The 25,463-nt window shown below is 36.8% G+C and overlaps 3 protein-coding genes and 3 non-coding genes across 8 annotated transcripts; 4 read left to right on the top strand and 2 right to left on the bottom strand.

Moving 5' to 3' along the window:
* The first annotated feature begins 1,733 nt into the window (after positions 1-1,733).
* Positions 1,734-4,331, top strand: LOC137715428 (E3 ubiquitin-protein ligase SIRP1). 2 transcript variants are annotated; one of them, XM_068454759.2, is made up of 2 exons: positions 1,734-2,139; positions 2,920-4,331. In XM_068454759.2, exon 2 carries the CDS (start codon positions 2,958-2,960, stop codon positions 4,071-4,073), a length of 1,116 nt encoding a protein of 371 aa, XP_068310860.2. In that variant the 5' UTR covers positions 1,734-2,139; positions 2,920-2,957; the 3' UTR covers positions 4,074-4,331. The 2 variants fall into 2 exon arrangements, with proteins under 2 accessions (XP_068310860.2, XP_068310861.2); XM_068454760.2 differs by lacking the exon at positions 1,734-2,139 and adding an exon at positions 2,409-2,549.
* A 741-nt stretch (positions 4,332-5,072) lies between these two features.
* Positions 5,073-8,012, bottom strand: LOC137714959 (pyruvate kinase, cytosolic isozyme). The gene is made up of 3 exons (XM_068454141.2): positions 7,616-8,012; positions 6,524-6,985; positions 5,073-6,125 (listed from the first exon to the last, which is right to left on the bottom strand). The coding sequence occupies exons 1-3, from the start codon at positions 7,826-7,828 to the stop codon at positions 5,313-5,315; spliced, it is 1,488 nt and encodes a 495-aa protein (XP_068310242.1). The 5' UTR covers positions 7,829-8,012; the 3' UTR covers positions 5,073-5,312.
* A 1,665-nt stretch (positions 8,013-9,677) lies between these two features.
* On the bottom strand, positions 9,678-15,536 carry LOC137714958 (glucosidase 2 subunit beta). Of its 2 annotated transcripts, XM_068454140.2 has the most exons (16): positions 15,267-15,536; positions 15,017-15,133; positions 14,732-14,827; positions 14,237-14,476; positions 13,716-13,948; positions 13,315-13,407; positions 13,103-13,183; positions 12,157-12,469; positions 11,953-12,057; positions 11,756-11,857; positions 11,577-11,634; positions 11,390-11,458; positions 10,637-10,724; positions 10,235-10,296; positions 10,022-10,073; positions 9,678-9,937 (listed from the first exon to the last, which is right to left on the bottom strand). In XM_068454140.2, the coding sequence occupies exons 1-16, from the start codon at positions 15,421-15,423 to the stop codon at positions 9,875-9,877; spliced, it is 1,929 nt and encodes a 642-aa protein (XP_068310241.2). In that variant the 5' UTR covers positions 15,424-15,536; the 3' UTR covers positions 9,678-9,874. The 2 variants fall into 2 exon arrangements, with proteins under 2 accessions (XP_068310241.2, XP_088548013.1); XM_088691887.1 differs by lacking the exons at positions 9,678-9,937; positions 10,022-10,073; positions 10,235-10,296 and having other exon boundaries at positions 10,633-10,724; positions 11,390-11,460; positions 11,578-11,634; positions 15,267-15,516.
* A 1,512-nt stretch (positions 15,537-17,048) lies between these two features.
* On the top strand, positions 17,049-22,002 carry LOC137715542 (uncharacterized). Its single transcript, XR_015960409.1, has 8 exons — positions 17,049-17,070; positions 17,321-17,600; positions 19,077-19,153; positions 19,247-19,381; positions 19,821-19,875; positions 19,928-20,015; positions 21,275-21,373; positions 21,459-22,002. It is a non-coding gene; the product is annotated as an uncharacterized LOC137715542 (transcript).
* A 1,268-nt stretch (positions 22,003-23,270) lies between these two features.
* LOC137716655 (small nucleolar RNA R12) lies at positions 23,271-23,358 on the top strand. Its single transcript, XR_011065720.1, has one exon. It is a non-coding gene; the product is annotated as a small nucleolar RNA R12 (small nucleolar RNA).
* Positions 23,359-23,444: 86 nt separating this feature from the next.
* On the top strand, positions 23,445-23,531 carry LOC137716649 (small nucleolar RNA SNORD24). Its single transcript, XR_011065714.1, has one exon. It is a non-coding gene; the product is annotated as a small nucleolar RNA SNORD24 (small nucleolar RNA).
* The last annotated feature ends 1,932 nt before the right edge of the window (positions 23,532-25,463 follow it).

The raw sequence follows: 25,463 nt of genomic DNA, 5'->3' as shown, positions 1-25,463 counted from the left end.
TATTTAAATTTGATAATTTAGGGAGCATTCACAAAAATTTTATTTAGGATTAGAGTTCATGTGTGGTCGTAGACTCCTAGTTTATGCTTTGTTGCTTCATTTAATTCTTATGAACATTTGACTTTTTATTGCTTATTTCAGTCTAAATACAACTACAACATTAATTTTTTATAAAGGGACAACTTCTCATATCAGACTCTAATTGTTAATAAAGAATAATGATTCGTCACACATAATGAACCAAACATTTTTCAAACCATATGTAAAATATGTGGTGCCAAATTAATTTAGAAAATCTTCGAGCCACACGTAAACTTTATTCACGATTGACAACAATGCCCTTATTAAATTGGCAAAGTCCATATTTGTTTCACGCTCAAGTCAACCAACAAAAGAACATCTGAGCAGCTAATTACAATCTTTTCAAGCTCCATCATGGCAAGGAGATAAAACAATGGAATTGAAGATCCTTACCTTTAAGCTTTCATAATTGAAGGATATATTCCGTTATTCAATGAAACAAAATCAAATAATAATGTAATTCTAAAATATTATTATTTATTTAATAATATATCTAAGCATTATTCTCAAACATTTTAAGATATTTCAACATCTTAAATATATTTTCCTATTGCATGCAACAAATGACACACTCTGGTCAATCAGACGCCGACACATGACATGAGATTCCCTATACATGTGGTCAACCCTAACTCCTATAATTCCCCATTTTCCAGTTTATTATTTGGTAAGTTGATTTTCCGTAGTTCAACTCTAAATCTCTCTTTTTTAGAGAAATTGTTTTAGACTTCGGAGGTTCATTGGTTGCCAAACCTCTCTAGGCGCGTGACTTTGGTCCTTAACCTAAGGCGTCACTTTATTTAGTAGGTATAATTTCGTCAAATAAGAAGACGGCGAAATTTTGCTACTACAAAACCCTTTTAGGAGCTTCATAGAAGATAAGAAATATTTTAAGAGTGTTTTCATTTTTAATTAATGTGCTTTTGGTATGAATCTATTTTGTTACGAGGGGGGAGAAAAGAGAAAGGGGGGGGGGGGGGGGGGGGGGGTGGTGTGGTTGATCACTAGAGGAGGTTGATCCATACTTGCGATGCCTCAAGTTATTAGGTATTGATCCCTTCATTTATACTTAAGCTCGATCATAGTGTTAGCGATTTGTTTAAATTATATTAATTGGGCATAATAAATCTTTTCGTTCAATAATATTATGCTATATTTTATTTTGTTAACAAAACATAGTATATACATTAAGATGTTGGGGAAGTTAATTAAATTTTATAATAAATTTGTAATAATAATGTAGTTCAACTTTATCTTTATTAAAAGAAAACAACAATTGATATTAATTTCTTGAGCTGAGCTGAGCTGACCACCAACAGCTGGCAACAATTGTGGAAGTAACCAAAACAATCAAGGGCAAAGTTGTGAAATAGCGGGTAACAAGAATATTTAATTATCGTAGGAGAGAAATTAGAGGGAGACTAAAATTGAATATGAAAGGTTCTTGATATAGGAAAAATAAAAATAAAAAAAGAAGCCAATAGAAATCAAATTATTGGCTATTTGGTTTTGAAAAACAATGAATGAGGGACCACCACCACATGGTCCACATCACACGCATACACATAACGCGTTTTACGATTAGTTCATTTTTTTTAATTTTAAAAGGACAAGGAAATTATAGATACCCAACCCAATCGAAAGAAACAAACAAACAGACAAAAACAAAGAATAAAAGAGTAGAAGAGAATAAACAAACGGCGGAAATTTCTCAGCAGAAGATGATATAAACGTGGAATGAAAAGTAGAGTAATCACAACATTAGTCTAAAATATTGCAATTTGAATTTGTAATTTTCAAAAGCAAAGGAGTAAAAGAAAAATAGAGGAAAGAAATTAGCAAGTTGGAAACTTGGAAAGGGGATGGGATAGAGAGAGAGACACACACACAGATAGAGGGGGGAAGGGTTGGTGGAGTCTTTCTTTCCCTCAGTTTTCTCTTTTTTTTTGCAGCTCCAAAAGCCAAAACCAAAACCAAAACCAAAAACCCAGAAGGGGAAGGAAGGAGGAAGAAGAAGACAAAGAAGGAATTCATAAAATTGCTTGCTTTATCATTTGGGTGGGTACACTCTCCACAAATCTTGTATTTCTCTCCTTCTGTATTATTCAAACAATTCGTCTAAATTTTGTAACTTTATCTGCTGCAGTAATTTCCAAATTTATTACGTTTACGTTTGGTTTGCATGTCAAATGTCATCATCTTCTTCTTGTTGTTGAATTTTGATTGTTATTAATTATTGTTGGTAAATACTAAATACGAGATGGATAATAAATAGCTGGGTCCTGAAATACTTCCAGATCCTTCCCTTCCTTCTCTACTCACCTTAAATGTTACAATCGGCTTTAAATCCACACCTCTCCTCTAATCCTCTTCCATAAAACCCTGTTTCCATTCTGGAAAGCGATTTGATTTCTTAAGATCTGCTTTTGCTGTTGCTCAACCCTGTTCCTCCCATTTTTTGGCTTTTGGTAACAATAAAAATTCAACTCTCCGTCTTCCTTTTTATTTTTATTATTATCTATTTTTTGCGCTTTTTTGTCCTTTCTGAAACAAGTGATTTCTTTCTGTGGTTCATCGAAGGTGCTCAACTTCAGCATATCTTCTGCTGCATGGACTTGTCAAATTCTGACTTTTTTTATATAATTATTCTTGATAATTATTTAATTGTTTGGGATTTACATATATTAAATGGTGTCAAATAAATTGTGTGTTGGGTGGGATAGTGGGGACGAAGGGCAATATTGTTGTTGTGATGGCTGAGATCTCAAGTCGGGCTAAGTTCTTCATCTCTTTGGTCCTGTTTAATTGGTAATTGATTTTGATATGGTATTGTGACAGTGAGTGAAGAAAGAAAAAAAAGAAAGAAAGAACGAGAGATGGACGAAGCAATGGTAGCAAGGTATTGGTGTCATAGGTGTTCTCAAATGGTGAATCCCATCATGGAAGTAGAAATGAAATGCCCCTTTTGCCAAAGCGGATTTATTGAAGAAATCAATGGCACTACAAGGGAGAATCAAGACGCTGACTCTGATTTGGGTTCCGATCGTGCCCTCTCCCTCTGGGCTCCAATCCTGTTGGGCATGATGAACAATCCCCGTCGTCGCCGGAGATTAAGACGACTCGACTTTGATGACGATGATGATGATGACAATGACAATGACAATGATGATGGTGACACTCGCCAGGGCGGAGATACTGAATTGGACAGAGAACTTGAATCAATCATCCGGAGGAGGAGAAGAAGCTCAGCTACTATTCTACAGCTGCTTCAAGGCATTCGAGCTGGATTGGCATCTGAGTCTGAGAATTCTGAGGGGGATAGGGAAAGAGAAAGGGAGAGGGAGCGTGTAATTCTTATAAATCCTTTCAATCAAACCATCATTGTTCAGGGATCTTACGATTCGAATCAGGGTCAAAACAACAATCACACCCCTATTGGTTCATTAGGCGATTATTTCATCGGGCCTGGTTTAGATTTGTTGCTGCAACATTTGGCAGAGAATGATCCTAATAGATATGGGACTCCACCTGCGCAAAAGGAGGCAGTGGAAGCTCTGCCCACTGTGACGATCAAGGAGAATTTGCAGTGTTCAGTGTGCTTGGATGATTTTGAGGTCGGTGTAGAAGCAAAAGAGATGCCATGTAAGCACAAGTTTCATAGCGGGTGTATTCTGCCATGGCTGGAGCTTCATAGTTCCTGTCCAGTTTGCAGGTTCCAGTTGCCTGCTGATGAATCAAAGCGTGATTCAGATATTTCCAGGAATAGCAGTAACTCGAGGGAGAGTGAAGAGATTGGTGATGATGTTGGTTGGGAAGAGGGAGATGAGGATGGGAGAAACGGAAACGGGAGAAGGTTTTCAATACCGTGGCCTTTCAATGGTCTGTTTTCTCACTCAGGATCTCAGTCAGGTGGCAGTGTGGGAAATTCATCATCATCATCGTCGGCAAATGCAACCGGAAGTGGAAGCACTTCTCAAACAGAAGAGAACTGAGTATATATTTCCATTAGATCAGTTGGTATATCAGGTTCTTGTCCATTATGTGGCTTCAATCGTCCTCTGCGCAGCTTGTGTACATAGTATCTTACGTGAATGTGAATAATGGAAGTTCAAATTGTTGTTTTATTTTTCCTCCTTTCTGTTATAAGGAAGGATGGTCTCTTGTAGATGTTTTGGCCTCCTAGTCAGTACCACAAGAACTACTTATGTTGCTATATTTACCTGATATGTGAGTGAATTGCTTTCCCATTTTTTCTTTGCTGTTGCACTCATAACTGGTGCTGCTTTAGAGGCATGAAAGCTTCAGCATCATTGTTGGACTTTTGGCTTCTTTGTTCCAACTTTGAATTTTTTGGTATTGAATTTGATAATGTCATTTTCGGAGGTGGACCCAGCTGACACGGACTCACTAGAACCCTTGATTGTTCTCATTGGATTATAGACAAGACTTGGAAGGAATGGGATCCTCTCCTGAGCTTTGTGCTCCGGATCCTCTTGACCAGCACACGTGAGAATCCAACAGTTACAAACAGGAGATCTCTTTAAAGTTATGATAATTGTAACCATTGGATCAAAATCCAACGGCTCATGTGGGCTGGTCAGGAGGATCCTGAGCTTGTGCTCGGGAGAGGATCCAATTCCGACTTGGAAGATAGGTCCTACTAGTATTAGCTGCTGATCCTTTCCTCTGTCATACTTGATATTTTATTCTTTCTTACAAAACCATGTTCCAAACTAGGATGGTCGGCTGGCCTAGCCCATGTCTATATTTACTTCAATCATACGCAGAAGCCAAGTCAAGCCATGCCATTTAAACTGAACTGAATTGAATTCAGAACTCGATCGAATTGTTTATTATGTTGGATGATGGATCATGTTCATAATTCATACTACGGATTCTTCTGTCGTATTAGTAATATTAAGTCTAAGCGGTGGATTTAAGTAACATCTATTTTTAACGTACATAACATGCAAAACTCATGAAGCTATCAATTCATCAAAATGGTCCTATTCGTAAACGTATTGCATTAAGTCCAACATCGCAATATCAGCAAATTATGTAGCTATCCACGCCTGCTCATCACAAACACTGATGACGGCGGTAGACATAGATGTTTTCGCATCCAAAAACACATATTAAACGAGGCAAGGCAAGGCAAAATCACAAGCATTGTCATTGGCTAATTTTGAAAATGCCAAAAAGAACAACATAAGAAACCATTGCCATCATCATCACTTCACGGTCAAGATCTTGATCACAGATGCAGTTCCATCACGGTGCAGAGCCACAACAGCATCTCCGTTCTTGCAGAGTCCCTTTGTCTTGGCATGTTGGAGGGCAAAGTCCAGCGCTTCTTCAGTTGTCTCTGCATTAGAGGCCCTTGAAGATCCCGCACTTAGAACTGGAACCAACCCACGGAAAATCAAACTATGCCTTGCTGGAGCTTCATCACTGCATGACCAGTCAAATGAATCGGTCGTAATCTCAGGGACAACAACAGACAGTATAGGCATGCCAGGTCTGTACTTGGCCACCAGCTTTGCAGTACTTCCTCCTCTGGTCAGTACCAATATAAGAGCTGCTTTGGACGAGTTGGCTGTTTTAACAGCAGAAGAAGCCAGACTCTCTAGTGGGCTCATGGGCACGGGGGAGTGTTCCATAATCCTTTTGAACACATCTCCATAGTGAAGGGTGCTCTCTGCTTCTACGCATATTTTTGCCATGGTCAGCACTGCAAGTTCAGGGTATGCTCCCGCAGCAGTCTCACCACTTAGCATCACACAATCTGTGCCATCTAGAACGGCATTGGCAACATCGGTAGCTTCAGCCCTAGTTGGACGGGGAGATTTGATCATTGACTCCAACATCTGTGTTGCCGTGACCACAGGTTTTCCTTGGATGTTGCACTTGTAGATCATCACTTTCTGAGCAAGGAAGATCTTTTCAATTGGAATTTCCATACCAAGATCACCTCGTGCCACCATGAATGCATCTGATTGTGCAAGGATGTCATCAAAGTTCGCCACCCCTTCCTGATTCTCAACCTATCAATCAAATTTTCAAGTAAGAACCATAGAAAGGAAGAAAATACGTGAAATTTAACCGTAATAGTATCCATATAAGAGGGTAGATACGTTGCTAACAGTCGCATAGTTTTAGTGAACTCCTAAAAAACTATCTAAATAATTCCACAATGCCAGTAAACCTTTTTGCTAGATATGATTTTGAGTTCAAATGAATCGGTTCATAATACTTTGCATAACGAAAGGCACCAAGAAGAAGTAAGTACCAGTTGCAAATTTGCAATCACTGATTAATCTAGGCAACATAAACTTGTACTAGGTTCTCTCTATAGTCAAAAGCAGTTAAAAAAAAAAAAAAAAAAAAAAAAGCATACTCCAGGATGGCTCAGTTTATCTTGTCATGAAAAAGTGAGCCTTACCTTTGACATGAGAAGGATATTCTTAGAATGCTTTCCAAGGAGCTTCCTGACCTCCACAAGATCAGAGCCTTTCCGAACAAAAGACAGGGCAATCATGTCAATCTTATTTGGAACTCCCCACTTGAGAATATCTTCTTTGTCTTTCTCTGTTAAGGTTGGGAGATCCACAATGACCCCGGGAAGATTAACGTTCTTCCTCTCACCAAGAACTGCAGAGTTCTCACAGCGGCATTGAACCAAACCCTTTTGCTTATCGCAAGACAGAACCATAAAGGAGATGGTGCCATCAGCACATAGAATCATGCTCCCCGGCTTGACATCCTCAGCCAGCTTTTTGTAACTCATACAAATCATATTTGCATCACCCTTGAGGCTATAATCAGTGGAAATGGTGATCTCTTGGCCCAGTTTGAGCTGGACGGGTTTCGCATCCTTGAGAAATCCAGTTCGAATCTCTGGACCCTGTGGCGGTGAATTTAAGAAACAAACAAACAAACAAACAATCAGGAATTCCTCAAAGCTTCCACAATCTAATCCACTTCTTGAAAAATAACATGTCATTCTAGTTCGAGACTTGGTCCTCGTTTGGTGTCTAGAATTGTATTGGATTGGATAACTAGCTAGATTCAAACTAGGTTGAAGGAACAAATGGTGGCCAGTTCAATCCAATCCTAGGCAGCAAACGTGGCCTTGGTACAGTTTCCAAAAATGTGCGTCCTAAGTCCTAACCTCTAACCTAAGGGAGGGAAGGATTCATTTCACACAAATAAACACACACAACATACACAGAGAGACAGAGAGAGATGAAATACATGTGTCAGTGTCTGCAAATTTTCCAAAAATGAAAAAAATCATACACAAATTAATAGCTTTCATGTGTGTGTGTGTGTGTCTATACATGTAAATGTAAAAAAATCTGAACCCTAAACAGAAAAATGAGCAAACAAACAAAAAACCTAGCAAACAAAACAAAGATACAAACAGAGAGAAGAAGCAAATAAGCAGTAGCAATGCATGCTGTATTGTATGATTGTGAATCCGAGAGATTAGGATCAGATGGGATCGGAAAGGAGAGAAGAGGGAGGGACGGACCTTGGTGTCGAGCATGACGGCGCAAAGGATGCCGGTGGATTCCATGGCTGCCCTGAGATTGTCGAGGGTCTCCTGATGGTACTCGTGGGACCCATGGGAGAAGTTGAAGCGGGCGACGTTCATGCCGGCCCTCAGCAGCTTCTCCACCATGGGAACGGACCGCGACGCGGGTCCCAGGGTGCAGACGATCTTGGTCTTGGGCCTCTGATCCATTTTTCCCTCCGATTTCTTTCGGCTTTCAGCTTTTTCTGTTGTTGTCGTTGTTGTTATTGGGTGGGGGAGTTGAAAGAGTGTTGTGGGAAAATATGCCAACGGCGATGTACTTGTCTTGTGTTCGCACGTGAATGACTCAACTCTCGCAAATAAAATGAAGCCTTAATGATATATATATTAACATACGCATATTGCAAACTCAAAGCGGATGATTAATAAGGGAATAAAAGTGAGAATTGTTACTGGGACTCTAAAAATTTCATTTTACACTTTAAATTTTCTATATTTGAAAAAAAAATACACTTGTAAAGAGTGTAGAATGAAACTTTTAGAATGTTAATAACACTTCTCATAAAAATAGAAAAATAAAATGGGGATTTTGATTTGCGAATAGTACAAAATACGTTTGATGTGAAATAGAAGAAGAAGAAGCCCGAGAAACAAACGTGTTCGCCAATGCCTCTTTTTCTTCCTTCTCTCTCATTTTTAATTACTATTTGAGAATCTTATTCCATTTTATATTTATCTTAGGTCAATTTAGTCAAATTTGTGAGTTGGGTTGATTTTTCTTCATTTATTTTTGTAGCTATTTTTGTTCATTTTAATTGGAAGGAATTTTTGCCTAAATTGGAGAAAGTGAGGTAATAAAATGAAAGGACAAATACGAGTATGTGATGACAAAAACAAACTAGAGAGAATTTAAGCTTTCTAATTTTTCTACAAATATTTCTAGAGAAGCAACCAACCAACATGCAGCAATTTATTTCATGCATATTATTATAGGTAGGGATGTGATATCCACACATCCTTTTTTATTTTTCCCACGCATTTTTTATTTTCGGCAGTTAAATCGGATGAAATAAAAAAGATCAACAAATAAAAATTAATAAAATGTGTGTGAGAAGTAAAAAATGATGTGTGATAGTATGATTAGTATCCCTTACAGGCATAGGTAGGCCAGCTCTCGGCTCTGTCTCTTTGACCCGTGATTTGCAATCGTGCGGTGCGTATTTCAGCAGGCACACCTCCATTTGATTCGATTGTGACTCCTAACTGCTGACTTAGCGTCGTGTGGACACTTGGAAGTCGCAAATAAGCCCTATTAATTAGTAACCCACTTTTCAACTTCTGGTTTGTGTCCGAAACCAGCAGAGCAAACTAGTAATAAGCCGAAACCAGCAGACCAAACTAGTAATAAGAGTCACTCCTATGGGCTATATGTCCTATCAGTGTCCTAATTCCTAGTTTCCTATGGGCAGGCGCCGGTGGGCAGCGAAGCCGGTTATGCGCGCCGTGGGATGTACTGTATGCCTTGGAATCTCAAATTTCAACACCAACCGCCTTTCTCAAATCTCAAAAAAACAAGGATTCTTTTCCGTCTTTTTTCTATTCTTTTCCATCTTCTTTCATCATCTCCTTTTACATTCTTTATTTTGTTTTTCTTCTTCTATAAAAAATTAATATAAGATGTTAACATGACTTAATCGTGCTCATTCAAATAGAAGGAGAGGAAAGCAGAGAAAAAAAAAAAAAAAAAGATAATCCTACTCCTCAAAACTCAACATCTCTCTCTCCTATCCCAAATTCCTCTCACCGGTACACCACATAGCAAGGAAGGAAAAGCACCACTTGCTCAGGCTCAGCAAACACGAAATCAAGTAATGCATGATTATACAAATCAAAGTTGGGTGAGTGACTATAAATTCTCGAGTCATCTAGCGAACAAGAAAACGACGCTCGCTCGCTCTTACCTTCAAAAATAGCCATGTTAGGTTATTGTCAACATTATGATCCACTTTTTATCATATTTATTCAGCCCTAATTAAAATATCACAGGGATTCGTAAAAATAAAGAAATTCAGCACAATTGCATTTATATATAATCATATTTGGAATTACTACTAGTTAGTAGTACTCTAAGCTCATTTCAAAAATGTATCAGAAGATCATTAATTTCAATATCACTTGTTGCCGAGTCAGGCTTTCTTTGTGTAAAAGGCCACGTGTTGCATCAGCACCCATTCATGGTAAATCCGTCACGACAATTTAAAGTTCATCGTGGCCTTGCGGCTCTTCTTTGTTCAATACGTCTAATTTGTGTTGCAGTTCCTGTCACATTTTAATCTCATTAGACATTTCAAATGCCAGAGAACAGCGGTAAACATCACTCCTAACTCTAAAAAGGAACAATACCTCAAGTTTTTCCTCTGAGCAAAGCGCTGGTGTAGATAACAACGCTACATACCTGTCATACGAAACTCAAAAGTTAGATCCAGGTAATACCTACCACTACATATACACCATGAGAAATGAGAAACACTGTTTGTGTCTCTGAGAGAGAGAGAGAGAGAGAGAGAGAGAGAGAGAGAGAGTGTGTATGTATGTGTGTGTGTGTGTGTGTCTTACTCGCAACGACTTGGTTCATCAACATCAGCAACCTCATTTTTCAAACCACATTTAAGTCTGACCTGAAGATAAAATAAGACGTGTAAGACTGCATATCAGAATAAAAATGAAACTAATACTTATGTGACGTTTGTCTGATCTGCAGTCAAGATATTAATGGGTAGTAATACTGGTTGTTTATGGTGTCTAGCAAAACCATAACCCACCATTGTCTTACAAATTAGAATTTAACCATTCAATAATCACATTTCAAGTTTTTTATTGAGATTATAAATGTGGCTAATGCAACCTATTCCAAAAAAGAACAACAACTCAGAGCAACAATCAAGGAGAAATGTGTTTCATTAAATGATAAAATCAGAGCATCATATCTATAGAAACGTCAAACGTGATGATAACTACCTTCAAACTTCTATCAGGCCCATTCCAGCACTTATCACCATTTGCAAAGACCATGATTTTATACGAGTCCTCAAATTTGTCCCAGCTCCTATTTTTCCAAAGATTTATGTAAAAGAAAAAAGGTAGTATGTAAGAAAATTGAAATGAAAGAAACATATGCAAATGCTCTCTCGCACAGAGGTAACTGTGATGGTGACATCATCAGTGTCAGATGCTTGAGTATTTCCTCAGAGACTGCCAGAAAACAACTGAATCTATAATGCATGCGCCATTATCAATTTCAAGCTGCTGCTACATACCAGGACGCAGCAGAATATGTTCAATTAATTGGATTCTAAATCCAATGATCTAACCTTTTTCCAAAATGACTAGCCTTCTTCTGAATTGAAGGCACGGCAGACAATCAAGAATCTAATTGCAAAGTGGATAATGGACAGCTAAGATGTGGTGCTTGACCTCTAGCAAGGATCTCTTAGGAGCTAGTTGGAAGAAGAATAAAATAGCTGCTCAACACCCAGAAAGAAACATATGACCCCCAAATGTTTGGTTCATTCTATGATTAGTGACAACCTGAACGCAAGACTATTCCAATTTCAAACCCATAACCCCCTGACAACTTGAGCAAACCCCTAAGCCCTAACTCTAAGAGATAAGAAAATGGTAGATGCATAACTTAATCTTAGTTTCTGTCCACCAAAATGACACATCCTTTTTCTTGTATTAAATATATGGGAAGCAAAAGTAGACACCTACCCTAAACGGGTTGTAGAGTGTCCCTCCACCTGGGAAGCTTGTTTATATGGGCATACTTTGTAAACATATCTGAACAAAGAATTTTGGGTTCCCAAAGGTCAGATACATTAAACATGAAATTTCCTCAATAATCAAAACTACGATACCAAAACATTGAAAGCTATCAAAGCAAGACAAAGTTCGTAACTTATTCTGCTTGCTTTCAAAACAACGATCATAGAACGAATAGAACTCCTTATCTGGTCCTGTAATATCAAATAAGAGTTCAGTTTATGAATGCCTAGCAGATAGCCAATTATGCCATAAAAATCTTAAAGGAAAAAAATAAAAAAGCATACATACAGATGCAGCTCAGTAGACACTAACCAAAATCATGTTTTAGCTTTTTTGTCAAGCTTGATATTCTTGAACTTATCTTAGACAACTTGGCACTGGATTCATCATACTCTTTGCGTATACTAGCAGCCTCTGAAGAACAGATAAGCACAAAGAGATGAGACATTCATATATTCTTATTTTCTGTAATCAAGCACATAATAACATCCAAAATTTTTACTGACAACCTGATTGGTTCACTGGAGTTTGGAATAAATTAACAGCCTGTAAAAGGTCCCGCACAGTTTTTTGTATCTTCTCCCACCAAGATGGTTTGCTTGAGGTTGTTACATCTGAAAGAAGTTATGTAAAACATATAAGGAGCATAATAATCCAATTTCACAGCTTGGGTTGTAAAGTGATGAACACAAGTCCACCAAGAGGCTGCATACCTGAAAAGTCTGAATCAGTGTCTGACTCGTATTTGTAAGAACTAGAATCCCCGTGATCCTCCTCTCCAAAAACATTATCTGCCTCCTCCTCTACATCTTCGTCATCGTATCTTTGGGACTCATCATCAGTTTCTGAAGCATAGCCATCATCCTCATCATGGGTGTCCTTTGGAACTTCTTCGTGATTATTATCTTTTTCAACATCAACTTCCCCTCCTTCCTCTGAGGTATCTTCCCCAGTCCAACGAGAAGCAACACGGCGGCCTAACTCTTCCCTGGACAATGACTCAGTCTTTTCAGATTCATCCTTGCCCTGCAGAAACATAATCAAGCAAAAGAAAAAACCATTTAGCTCCTAATAAAAGGTACCAGCTGGAAACTATCAGAAACACTTGGAAGTTTTTGGCTAGGTACGATTTAATTCGACAAGTGAAGAACCTAAAATACAACATCAGACATGCTTCTCATGTTAGTACACTACTACAGCAAGCAAAACATAAAATAAAATCCTCGAAGTTCCTTTAAAATTTATCTTCTTTTGATGAATATCAACTTCTTCAATCTTGTCATGCAAGTATTTCTGCTTGACTTCATTTTTCTTATACATACAAACGTTAAGGGAAAAGGAGAAGGTCACTGGGTGGCACATGCAAGAAAGAAGTTTCTAATTATTTAGTATTGAATCTATTGATACGGCACACTTATCACCTTAGAAGTTTGGAACTGCCAAAATGTGTACCATACCATCACCAGTCTAAACCTCGATGGACTACCCTACATGTCCCCGTGATAGACCGTTTCCTTTTAAAGAACTTAATAGATGAAGGGGTGTTCATAATTTCATATAGATCAGATAACCACACTATGTGAACTTAATAGGTGAAACGATTTTGTTAAGGATACCTTTCAGCAGACAAATCAATGAGTGGGCAGCATAAGCTATTACCTCATCAGGAGGCACCTTGCTTCCAGAATCAAAGTCAGTTTCAGATATAGCAACAGGCTCTTCTTTCTGCTTTTCTGCATGCTACATTGAGACAGAAGCAATTTTTAATGTCCCAAAAATATATCATAATCTAACATGTAATGTAAGAATTGAAAGCTCCACGGGATAGATTTGTCTTTGTCAAAGAATATTAGTTCAAAGTCTTGGTTTACCTGTTCTACACTCTCAACCAACAATCCTTTATGTTCAGGAGTATCACTATGATCATCCTTAGCAGATAAGTCATCATGGTTCTCTGCTGTATCCTATGACAACACTGTCAATGTGAGAACTAAAAGAAAATAAACTATTTCCACTGCCAGTGAGCAGTGATTATGGTCAAAGACTATATTTAAGTAACAGAACTTATATTCTAATGTCATAATTTATGTACATGTACATGCATACTTTCAGTTAAATGAATTCAAGCAGCAGAAATCCATTTTTAATGGGGATGAAGGAAGAATATGTAGCTTTAGTTTAAGATAGCTATAGCCTACATATTTATTTGTAAAATTCTCCAAGTAGCACTATAAGAAGGGAACAAAACAGCCATGCAAGCAATTAACCTAACCTGAGATGAGTGAGAACCCTCCAAAATCCCAATTTTTTCTTCATATGTACTTTCTGTACGTCTGTCTTCACCATCAGAGTTTTCCACGTCCTCACTACTGTGCTGCTTAGCTTCCTCTTCAGTTTTGGTTTTCCCTGGGTTAGCTTTCTCTTCGGCTTCTTTTCTCTCCTGCTCTTCTTTTTCTTTCTGTAACCGTTCCTTCTCTTCTGCCTTCTCTATTTGTTCTTTTTGTTCTACACAACAGGTGAGGAGAAAACAAAAACTGTTATGACATTTAACCATTGTATTTCCGGATAATAGGAGAGATGTTAAGTTATTCACGTTTATTAACATCAGCATCACCACAACAGTCAACATGCCTAGAAAATGCATAGAGAGTCCATATTCAAAAGTGAAACAACTTTTCTTTTTAATAATTTGACGAAATTCTTAAATTCCCTCAACAGAAAATATATTGTCTTAGAAGAAGAAGAAATAAGAATAACGTTGTTAGAAGAAGACATGACATAACAGAAGTATACCTTTTAGCTGGTCAACAAGCTTTTTCAGTACTTTCTCCTCACTTTGCAACTTTGATAGTTGCGCCTCATCTTTGGCCATAGCTATTTTGGCTTGTTCAACTTCCTGCTTTCGTATGACGACCCCCTCTTGGTAAGTAGCAATCTTCTTTTTGAGCTTATCTCTAGCTGCTTTCCCAGCCTCCCAACATGTATTTGGGCACTTTACTTGACCATCATACTCATCACTCCCATCACAGCAGTCTGCAGACAGGTAACAATGCATAAGAGATTAAATAAATTGGCCGGGTAAAACAATTTTATGATTTGTATGCAAAGGAATGGAGAACTGGTTTTCTTAAGATTTAATATATCAACATAATGAGGCATTTTTCCAATCCTCTCTTTCCCGTTGGGGACGCTTCTTGCAAAAAAATGAAACACAAAAATGCAGCATGTCTGTGATGGTGCTCATAACATTTAACTTGTGAGGCTATTTGTATTGGCACAAATACTTACCGCAAAGTCCATCATTCACTCTAGACGAAAATATGAGGAGAGGAGCGTGTCCCACATTCCGACAATAAAATTTTCCAGCTGGGCATGCAGATGTACCTGCAACCCACCCACCAAATATATGCATTTTTGTGAACAAAAACGTATCACATAAATCAAATACAAGTTCAACCAGCATCGAAATGCCAAATTCTAGCAACAAGTTCAAAGAAAGTAGAGAGAGTCCCATTTCAATTTCTTTATTCAGGGAAAATAAGAGAAAGGGAAAGAGGAAGGAATGACTAGTACCAGGCTCGTCGGTGCCGTCAGGGCAATCGCAGAAGTCGTCATTGAGCTGAGCTCTGCTGAATTTCTTGGTTCCATCTTTGCATTTTATCACCTCCGAAGATTTGTAGTATTTCTCATCTGGGAATTCCAATGCCCAAACTCAGACTTTTAGAATTTGTTGTTTATATATATATATATATATATATATGAAATAATAATAATAATAATAATAAGATCTGCGGAGAAAGAGATTGTGAAGGAGTTGGATGACCTTGGGGGGAGATTCCGAGAAATTGATTCGTCGTGGGGGAAGAAGATGCTGATCCAACAATTGATATTGATATTGATTCGAGGGAGAGGGAGAGGACACACAGAACGCACAGCGCCGCCGCAATGAAGCTCGGCTTCACTTTCACCTTCACCTTCATCTTCTTCAATATGTGGGTATGTTGTTGTTGAATGTTGATCTAGCAGAGAGTTGGGAGCAGAGTCTAGACTATTAGCTGGAAAAGGATTAAAGTGCTTTTAGAACCAATAAAATATTTTCTCTAAAAATGCTTGCAGTTTTTAAAAGCACATCCAAACGAGCCCATGGTTAAGTGTTTTCTATAATAATTAAATAAAATTTGTAAAATAAAAAAATTGTGTAAACTAAATGATATAAAGTTGATGATTGAATTATGAGATGTTTTATTAACACCACACGTATTTAACACACCTCACATTTACTTTTTAAATTAAAAATTTTCTTAACACACCCCACATATTTCTCAATACTACCCTCACACCTCACACATCTCATAAACCCCACAATCATCAACTAATTAACCATACATCAAACTCTTCATCTCTTTCAAACAATAGAATAATCAACATTTTAAAGACAAGAAAAATAAATTAAATTGTTGTATAAAATATCCATCTTGCCGTTTGATTTATAAACATCCGTCAAATTTTTTTGAACAATCACGTTGGATTCTAATAAGCCTGATGGACAAATGGTAGGAACTGTTCTTATATGGTCTTGTCAGTTCCAACCAACCAAAAAACTTTGAATTTCTTCATCATCAAACAGCCATAAGAATATTACATTTAATTACATCTTAAAATTTTACAACATTTTCCCGTTTTCTTCCTATTTCTTGGATTCCAATTAGAGCAGGGCTTTGCAAAAGTCAATTTTATATTCCATTATTTGATTAATTTCTTGAATGTAAAAACCAATGAATGAACGAGGAGCAAAACTAGATTTTTTGTTCCGTTCATCAAAAAATATTTTTTCATCGATGTGTTTATGTTTTTAGGGTTTTGTTCTACAATGGAGAGTAAGATTAGCTATAAGGGCTCGAATAGTCATTTTATATTAGAGTTACAAGTTGTTTAATATTACATTTTTATGTTGGGTGTATTCAACAACATGTGGGTTGTTAATAAAAAAACACTTGAATTATTACTTAAGCATTGATAAACGTGTTGACACAATTACAAATTTTACAATTTACAAATTTTATCTATAACTTCGGTCTCTTGAGTCCTTGACTCAGTTTTATTTGGTTTGTTGGTAAATACAATAAAGTCCTCTCTTTTTGTTTTGTCAAACGGTAAGAAGTTCTCCCTAAAACCCCCAAAAAGGGCAAGGGGAGATACTTTATTGTGAGTAATGTTATTCATATCATGTTTTTATGTCACATTTTCATACCATCTTAGGTGACATTTGATGTGAACAACCATATCATTTAAATTAATTAGATTTTTAAATTTAGTTCATTATTTAATAAACTAATAATTAAGAAAAACTAGTTAATTAAACGATGATTGTGGTATACGAGGAGTCTTTCTCCTTCCTTTGCTTGGGTTTTGTAAATTTTTCAAATGATGTTAATTTGCTTGGATTTTGCAAAATTTTCAAATAATGTGGCAGTGTACATTAGATATCACTGAAGATAGTATAGAAATGTGGTATAAAAACATGATATAAATAGCATTACTCCTGTAATTATAGGCATACAAGGAGAGGCAGTCACGTTCCCTAAAATCTCCCAGAAGCCCAACAATGGAGGGAAGCTCGCTTCTCGGTCTCAACTGCTCCTCTTCTTCTCCACATTTAAGGATTTGGATCCTTGTCGGATCCCTCCCTGGGAATCCTAGGGATCAACACACACGAACCGTTGATAAAAAATCGTGCAACCCTAATTAAATGCTTTTTATATTTTTAAAAGTGAAAAACTTCATTTTATGTGAAAAATATAAAAAAGAAAAAAATTATGAACGCACCATTTTTTATCAACCATCCATGTGCGTTGATCCTAGGATCCCCAAGGTGAGGATCCGGCAGGATCCAAATCCCATGTTTAAAACCCCATTTCTCTTTCTTCTCCTCTTCTTCCTTGCTCTTCGAAAAGTCCCACCTTCTGGGTTTAATCCCTAGAACCTTCCTCGCCCACAACATCCTATCTTTCTCCTACCCTCAAACCGCTCTCTGCACTTCGTCCTTCCCTCTTGACGAAGCTCTTGAAAAGCCCAGCAATGGCTCAGCAGACATGTTGCCCAAGATTGATAAAAGTGGCAGATTTTGCAGCCCCAGAGCCGCCAGAGAGCTCGCTCTGTAAGTCTCTCCGTCTTATCCTATCTTTTTAATTACTTATTTATCTTCTTTAATTACTTCAAACTAAACTAAACCCATGTTTGTTTCTTGGAGAAATAGTCAAGGTAAATGAATGATAATAAAACAAAAAGTAGTTATTTTGGGAATTGTTTCGGCCTGTTTGATATCTTATTTGAAAATTTTTATCATTTTTCAAAACATTTCTTGAAAACAATTTTTTTTTTAAACTCAAAAGCTTTATTAGTTTGCGATTTAAAAAATTTTAAATCTTACAACTTAAATTAGATAAAGAGATCTAAAATGAAAATGTCGCATGAAAGAGAGAAAGAGGAGAGATGATGGAAGAAAATAAGAGATGATTGAAGGAAAGAGAAAGAAAAGAGAATCAGACGAGATAGAGAGGATGACGAGTGAGAAAAAACAATCAAGAGAATGAAGAAAGCGTATTGGAGGAGAGACGAAAAAGGTAAAAAGAAATTTTTTTTTTTAAAAAAAAAAAGGAGAGAAGAAGAAAAGAGAGAGATAGATTTGGAGAGGGAATGAGAGAGAGAAAATAAATGAGTGAGTTTAAGTTTAAAAACTCTAAAAACTCATTTTTTACGTTTTTAGAGAATGAACTATATTTTTAAGTTAGTCTTGAGTTCACTTTTTGAAAACAGTCTTACCAAACAAGTTTTTAAAGCTTAAAGCTTAAAACTTGAAAATTGTTTTTGAGTTTAAAAAAGTTGAATTCAAATAGAGTACCAAACAGACCCTTCATTTCCAACCAGAGAGGGCATTGGAGGTGTGCAAAAGGTGCAATGGCACAGAGTCCCGAACTTTTTAGAGGCCCCAAAAAAATTTACCCTCCTATATATTACATATGTATAAATTTCTAATAAAAAAGTTTTAAACTGAAAAGAAAAATCATCATCATATGATTTAATCTTTATTACAATTGATTAAGTAAAGCTTCTATTTAATATATTAATTTTCTACTTTTCTCTAGCAATAAAAACTTGTGTATTACTTTCTCCCACCAATACAAACGTATTTTCATATCTCTTTTTCAGTTATGCTCTATTTTGTCATAGATGAACCCTAAATCATGATTTTATGTTGGAGATTAGAACATCTCCATGGAGACGTCAAATTCAAAATATCAAATTTCAATTTGATGGCTGACTTGGCAATTTGACATATTGTCTATAATTTTTTTCACTCAATATGTCAAAATTTATTACTTCATTTATGTTTTTTTTAAACAAAAATAATAAAAGTTGGGTTGTTGTTGGTTTAAAAATAATAAGAGTGAGATGCTAATTTCAATTAATTTTGAATATTGGTTGTTGAGCTTTGTATGAATATATTGTCCAAATTTTTTTTTTTTTAAATAAGGAGGGCCTTTTTATTAAATTAGCACAGAGCTCCCAAAATGTCAGAGACGGCCCTGTTTCCAGCCTTAACCAAGTTTGTTTTGGCAGGATTTGAACGCAGGTTGATTGTTTATGCTTCTTGTTTAGAGGGCTCTGACCCAGTACGCTTATTTGAAAAGCGAATGAATGTCCGTCGAGGTACCTATCCTCTTGTATGGTCTTAATGTATGTTTATGCAGCATTCATTATGCTTGGATTCTGAATTACTCATCACACATTTTATATTCCCAGAAGCCGGGTATGAATTTGACAGGGCATCATTACTTGGATATAATCCCATGAGCTTCGGAGGACCCCCTGTCACTGTTGAAACCGTCGAGGAAGCAGATGAGCTCCTGCGCAATGATGAAAAGGAATCTGCAATTGGTATACATGTGACAATTCACACTTAACATGCCTTTCCATTTTTAAGTTTTTGGACGTGTTAAATATCACCGTCGTGCTTTCTTTACTAATGCTGTTTATATGCAACCAAGTTAATTGTTTGACTCACACGGTTTTTCTCCTATCTTCCTTCATATGGAGGGTTATTTTCCTGAGCTATATGCATTGTCCAAGAACTTATGATGACTGATTCTATAACTTAACAGGGCACAGTTGTTGGTTCTCATGAGCTCCAACACCCCTCTAATAAATCATTGTGCAACTTCAATGCACTGATGACCTTTTTTGTAATTTACATGTCCGGTTATTCATTGCTTCATCAAGGTTTAGTTGATGGTGCTTTTAACTTTTGCTCTGTTTGCCACTTTATATGCAACTCCTATTTCCAGAGTAATAAAGTCTGCACATTTTCTCTTTTCAGAAGCAGAAGTTCTTGCAGCTCCTCCAAAATTGGTATACAGCAAACTCATTTTGCGGTAAACCATCTACTATTTTGATCATCTAATTATGTCTTTCTTTTTGTTACAGATTTACAAGGAAACTTTTGGTTGCAGTCATGGATAAATGGGACAGTCATGTGCTTGTTATTGACAACGTTGCCCCTCCAAATTGGAAGGTTGGATGCACCAATAAGCTTAATACAGTTTGTCTGCACATTATCTTTGTTGAGTTTTGTAGATCCTGAAGTGTATTACTTGTTTGTGCTTCTTGTAATACATCAGGTATGGTTTTGGGTTTAGGGATTGATATTCAGCTTGTGTATTGACCGTCCAGGTTTTAAACGCTTTTACTTTTTTGTGTCCTGTTTTTTTTTTTTTTTTCTTTTGGCCCGCTTGCAAGGGGGTCGCTTCCATAATTAAAGTGTACACTTGTTCTAAATTGGCTCAGAGTGTGTTCAGAAAGCATAATAGTTGTTGACTTAAAGCCTTAAAGGTGATACCAGCATAGCTGGCTGCTACTCTATATAAACATTCTGTATTGTCTTTGCATGCATAAACGCAACATCGGCATTGGTGAATAGTTGGTTTCCCCCCTCTTTGAAGAGGACAATTAGTATCTTTATGCAGCTAAAATGAAGCAGGATTTCTGTTCTTTGAAATGAAGACAAACAAGGAGGTTGATGCATTATGATTGTCCATCCCAGTTAAAGTAGTACTATCCATTTGTGTTTCACATGATGGGTGATGGTCATGGTGCTACCGGGTTGTGGGGTGCGTCTGATGCACTTTGTAAACCCGTATTTTGTGTGTGCTTGTACGAAGGTTTGAGAGTTGATATATCTATTTTGCTCAATCACGTGAATTGTATTGTCTGCTCTTGGGCTGATAAATCTACTATCCATTTGTAAACCCGTTTTTCTTAATTAGGATTTGCTTATTGTCTATTCGGCTTTCCGAGGTCAGGCAAAGATATGGAGGGTGATAGCTGGCAGATATCCGTTAAAGACTTTAGTTACCTGGAGTCGCATCTTGTTTCCACGTAGGTTTAAATGAACTTATACATAATTCCAGATAAGTTGGGAATATATCACATGCTTTTTTGGAGATCGGGGGTTTCTTAATTCAGTCCATGTCAATGTTTTTAAAAACATGCCCTGAGGCGCGCCTAGGTGGCTGAGGCGTGCCTTAGGGCGTTCTGGGCGTTTTTCTTAATTCAGTCTATGTATGTTTTCATGGCACATGTTTAGTACTTGGGTAGCATTACACCAATGATTGCTGTTTCATAAATTGGTCATCTCTTAAACGAGGTATCAAATCCAGTTCATTGTTTTTTTCTTGGGTGAGAAAGGATAATATTACAGTGTTATTCATACTTCACTTCCCATTTGTCTACTACGCACAAATATTTAACACCATACTCATCCGTAATCTTCAGGATGAGCCAGCAGGGAGAATATTGGAGCTTTGCATCCTCCACTTGGCAATGTCAGAAATAACAGTGCTGGAAACAAGACACCCAATTGTCATTAACGAGGTATGATGTTGGTTACTTTCATAACTTATAAGTGTATTTGGTTTGCCATAGTTGCTTGGCTTGATTGAATATGGCATTTGTGAAGGCCGTCGATCTTGCTAAATGGTTCTGTGATGGATTAGCACCCCGTATTATCAATGGTTGTCTGAGAACATTTGTGAAACAAATTGAAGAAGCTGGTGGTCTAACTCCGGCTAACTCCGGCTTTGGGGTATAAACAGAAAGTGGTCACTCGATGAATGAACTTGTCTTGTTTGCACGTTTTGTCGTATTGTGAGTGGAAATTTTGACAGTTGTTGGTAGGGTGAAGAAGAGTGTCAGTTTAGGAGTAATGGCTTTAGTTTGTAGGTGTTGGAAAACATTGAAGGGGGATTCTTGAATGAGAAATGGAGGCCATAGAGAGAGATGGGCAAACCAGTGTTATAGTAGCTGTACTGAAAATGTAAGAGTTATTAATAGTATGTATATGATAAATGATGTAATATTATTTTAGGATGATGTCATAAGTGGGCTGGTTAAAATGTTTTGTCATGTAATGTCATCTATTTTCTTCTTTGCTTCCTTGTTTTGTTGTTGAAGTGAACTGCTGTTGTGCGCTTTCAAGTATGGTGAAATACGCATTTGATTTAGTGTTGCGGATTTACAATCTTGCAGATTGGTGACTTCTATCTCCTATGCAACTACATTAATAAAAGATAAAAAGTTGCGATTATTTGCTTGACTTGTTTCTTTTACGAGTTAAGCTACAACGAGTATAATGCTGGGTTTGGGTTTGTGTCTCAGTGGCTTTAAGATGAGAGAGTTTGAAGTTGTATGGAACTTGGACTAAATTTATTAAGAATGCGTGTTACGAATTGAGATTAAAGTTCCATGGGACTTTGAAATAGGGTGAGGACTTGATCAAAATTTATTCCATTCCAAGCAAACTACTTGTAAATGAACATTACGAGTCAAATATAAACTAAAAAAATCAAGCTTTACGAGTCAAATATAAACTCAAGCTCGGCTTGTGTTATTTTACAAGCCGAAATGACCTCCGATTGAAATGAGCTCGGACAATATAGCTGCAGAGCTTTTGCTCTCCTAGTAAGAAAATCATACCATACAGAGAACTGTCACGTGGTCCAATATCCTTCCCTCTTATATTATTAATTATAGTAGTTTTGAATTCTTCCCTTAATAATAGTAAATAAATAAATAAATAGTATACAGGCAATAACATCGCAGGTCAATCCAATATGGGGTGGGCTGGGATGAGTTGTCCATTGGGCTTTAGATTGAAGTGGGAAGGAATTGAGCACCGCCTCGCCTCTCGTGTTGGCGTCGTCTAGGGTTTTAGCGGTAACAAACCCTATAAAAGGAGCACGAAAGCTACCAATAATTCGTTCTCTCTCAATTCGCAGACCGGACCGTAGGCTGGAGGCTGGAGGCTGGAGGCGTCTTCTTCCTCCTCCTCAATTCTTTCTACTGCGTCGTCGTTCGTCAATATCTTCCGCATGTATGTTTGTATGACTCTGTCTGTTTGTCTATGTTTGTATGAATCTGTCTGTTTGTCTGTCCAATTTCGTGTATTCTTTATAATTATTCGGCCTAAAATTGCAATTGTTTGATTCCATGTGAGTGGATCAAGGAATCTATCCTTAGGCTACAGTGAACCCGTTACATTCATGATTCATGTGTGTATTCAACCTTTAGCTCCGATTTTCCTTGTTTCTTCATAGGATATTTTGGTGACAAGGTTGATACATTTATTTATTTATTTATTATTTCTCTCTGGCTTTTATTTTTCTTTAATATGAAAATTTTTTATTTTTTTTTGTATTTCTGCTAATGAATTGTTTGTGTGTTGGAGCTGGATAGGATAAGATAGGATTAGGAGGGAGTCTTGATTGATGGATGTGGAATGATGAAAAAAATCGGACGGATTCCCAATGATAACATGCATTCGTGTTTGTATGATATTAAACCAGCTACTTCTGACTACATCATTCATTCATTCCCCTCCATTTCCTCTTTTTCTTTTTTTTTTTAGATTTTATTATAGAATTATTAGGAAGAATTTCGTGGGGGAGGCCGGTGATGCAGATATATTTGCTACTCTTGATGGGAAGTGATCCTTCCCATCTGATGAATCTTATCCACCAAGATCTCTGAGGCCTTTCTTTTCTCTCTCTCTCTCTCTCTCTCTCTCTCTCTCCGCCATGGATTTCATGTTGAATCAGTTGAAACAAACCATTCTAAATATGTCGGAGTTGATGCCTTTCTCGATTATTTCTACTTGTGAATATTATGCTTCAAGACGATGAGATTGATTTTGAGAACAGTACTGCCATAGTTGGAGAAGATAGTCCAGTCCTTATGGCCACATTGATTAAGGATTAAATGTGCGAGGAACTAAAATAGTAGTGCCATATATATAATTATTTTAGGACAAAAAATTAACAAGGTGTGAGATAAAAAAAGTGGATATGTGAATAGCACTATAAAAAAACTGAAAATAGAAGGCAAAACATTTTCAAGGTGCACTAGACTTGAGAACTGATTCTCATATTTGAGTTTGAGCCAAGTGACGCACAACTTTGGGTTTGAATATGAGAATCGACTTAAATGTGTAGTTTATGCTAACAAGTAAAAATGTTCAACCAAGAAAAAATAAGATTTGAATTTTGAGTCATACCTGCAATTGTTAAAACTCAAATCTGAATCCAATCTTTTATCCTCCTATAGAAAGTCAAATATTAACACTCCAAATTTATGAATGGTTGCCGAAGAACATCTTCAGCGGAGGTTTAAAATTCATAATTGGCTTTTTAATTAAAATGAGATTCAAATTTGTTTTTAATATGAGATTTTCATCCAAGGCTATCTCCAAGGAACAATGACTCTCTTCAGTTCTATAGGCTCTGCAAGAAATTATATTTTAATTAACACTGTTAGACTATATTTTATATCTTCAACTGAGGGGGTCAAAGTGCTATAAGCCAAACATAATCTTTTGACAAAAAATCATCTTCAATTGACGAAATCAAAGGATTAAAGGTGAAACATAATTTATTATTTTAATTAAATAAATATGGTTAATTAAATTAAATTACCATATTAAAATAAGGTTTTTGGACATATTTTGAGTGTCACTTGTCGTCAAATGAATAAGCGTCAAATGAATAAGCTGCTGGAGTTCTTATGTTTATATAATCTCAATAATTTTTTTGAACTGTTATTAGCACTCCAAAAATTTCATTCTACATTTCTCACAAGTGGGATTTTCTTTCTAATTTGGAGTGCCAAATGAGATTTTAAGAGTACTAATAACAATTTCCTAATTTTTTAGATATGATTTCGAGTAACACGTGTCGCTAACGTGAGCAACTCTCCAGATTTCTTATCTTTATGTAATTTCAATAATTTTTCGGATAAAATTTCGAGTGACACGTGTCGCTAAAGTGAGTAACTCTCCAGATTTCTAATCATTATGTAATCTTAATAATTTTTGGGATAGGGTTTCGAGTGTCATGTGTTATAATTGGTTGTGCAAATTTTAAATAGGATTATTATCTATGTGGCATTTCTCATCTTTAGCTTTCAATGTCGTAGGTATTTAGAGAAATATTTTTTTTTTTTTTTTTTTTAAAACCGATCCAAATATATATATATATATATTTTTAAATTCTAACGGTAACCTGACAGCAGCATGACGTTAGCTAGCCGTTGCTAGCTGGCATCATGTTGATGCCAGGTAACCGTTGGCATTCAAATGGGCTGAGCTAGAGGGCTGGCAAAATGTCAAGCTTGACATTCTGGAACTAAAGGGTTGGGTTGGAAGACCGGCTAGAAATGGCTAACCCGCTGGCCTGATTTGGGGACTTGGGCCCGATGGGGCCCACAAGCCCTTTAGCCTAGCTCTTGGTTTTAACGGTTTTCGTGTCATTCTGAACTATTTTTAGCCTTATGGTTATTTAGCCGAATGGGTTGGAGATAACCTAATGTGGAGCTCCACAAGGAAAATTTTATTCATCTCCAATGAATATACTGATGTCCAACGCACATACTCAAATAGTCAAACCTCAAATTTGAGTTTTTACTCTTATGA

This window comes from Pyrus communis, chromosome 3 (genome assembly GCF_041283825.1).
Source record: "Pyrus communis isolate YQ-2024b chromosome 3, ASM4128382v1, whole genome shotgun sequence".
Classification (NCBI taxonomy): Eukaryota; Viridiplantae; Streptophyta; class Magnoliopsida; order Rosales; family Rosaceae; genus Pyrus; species Pyrus communis.
This window is presented reverse-complemented; position numbering and strand designations above follow the sequence as displayed.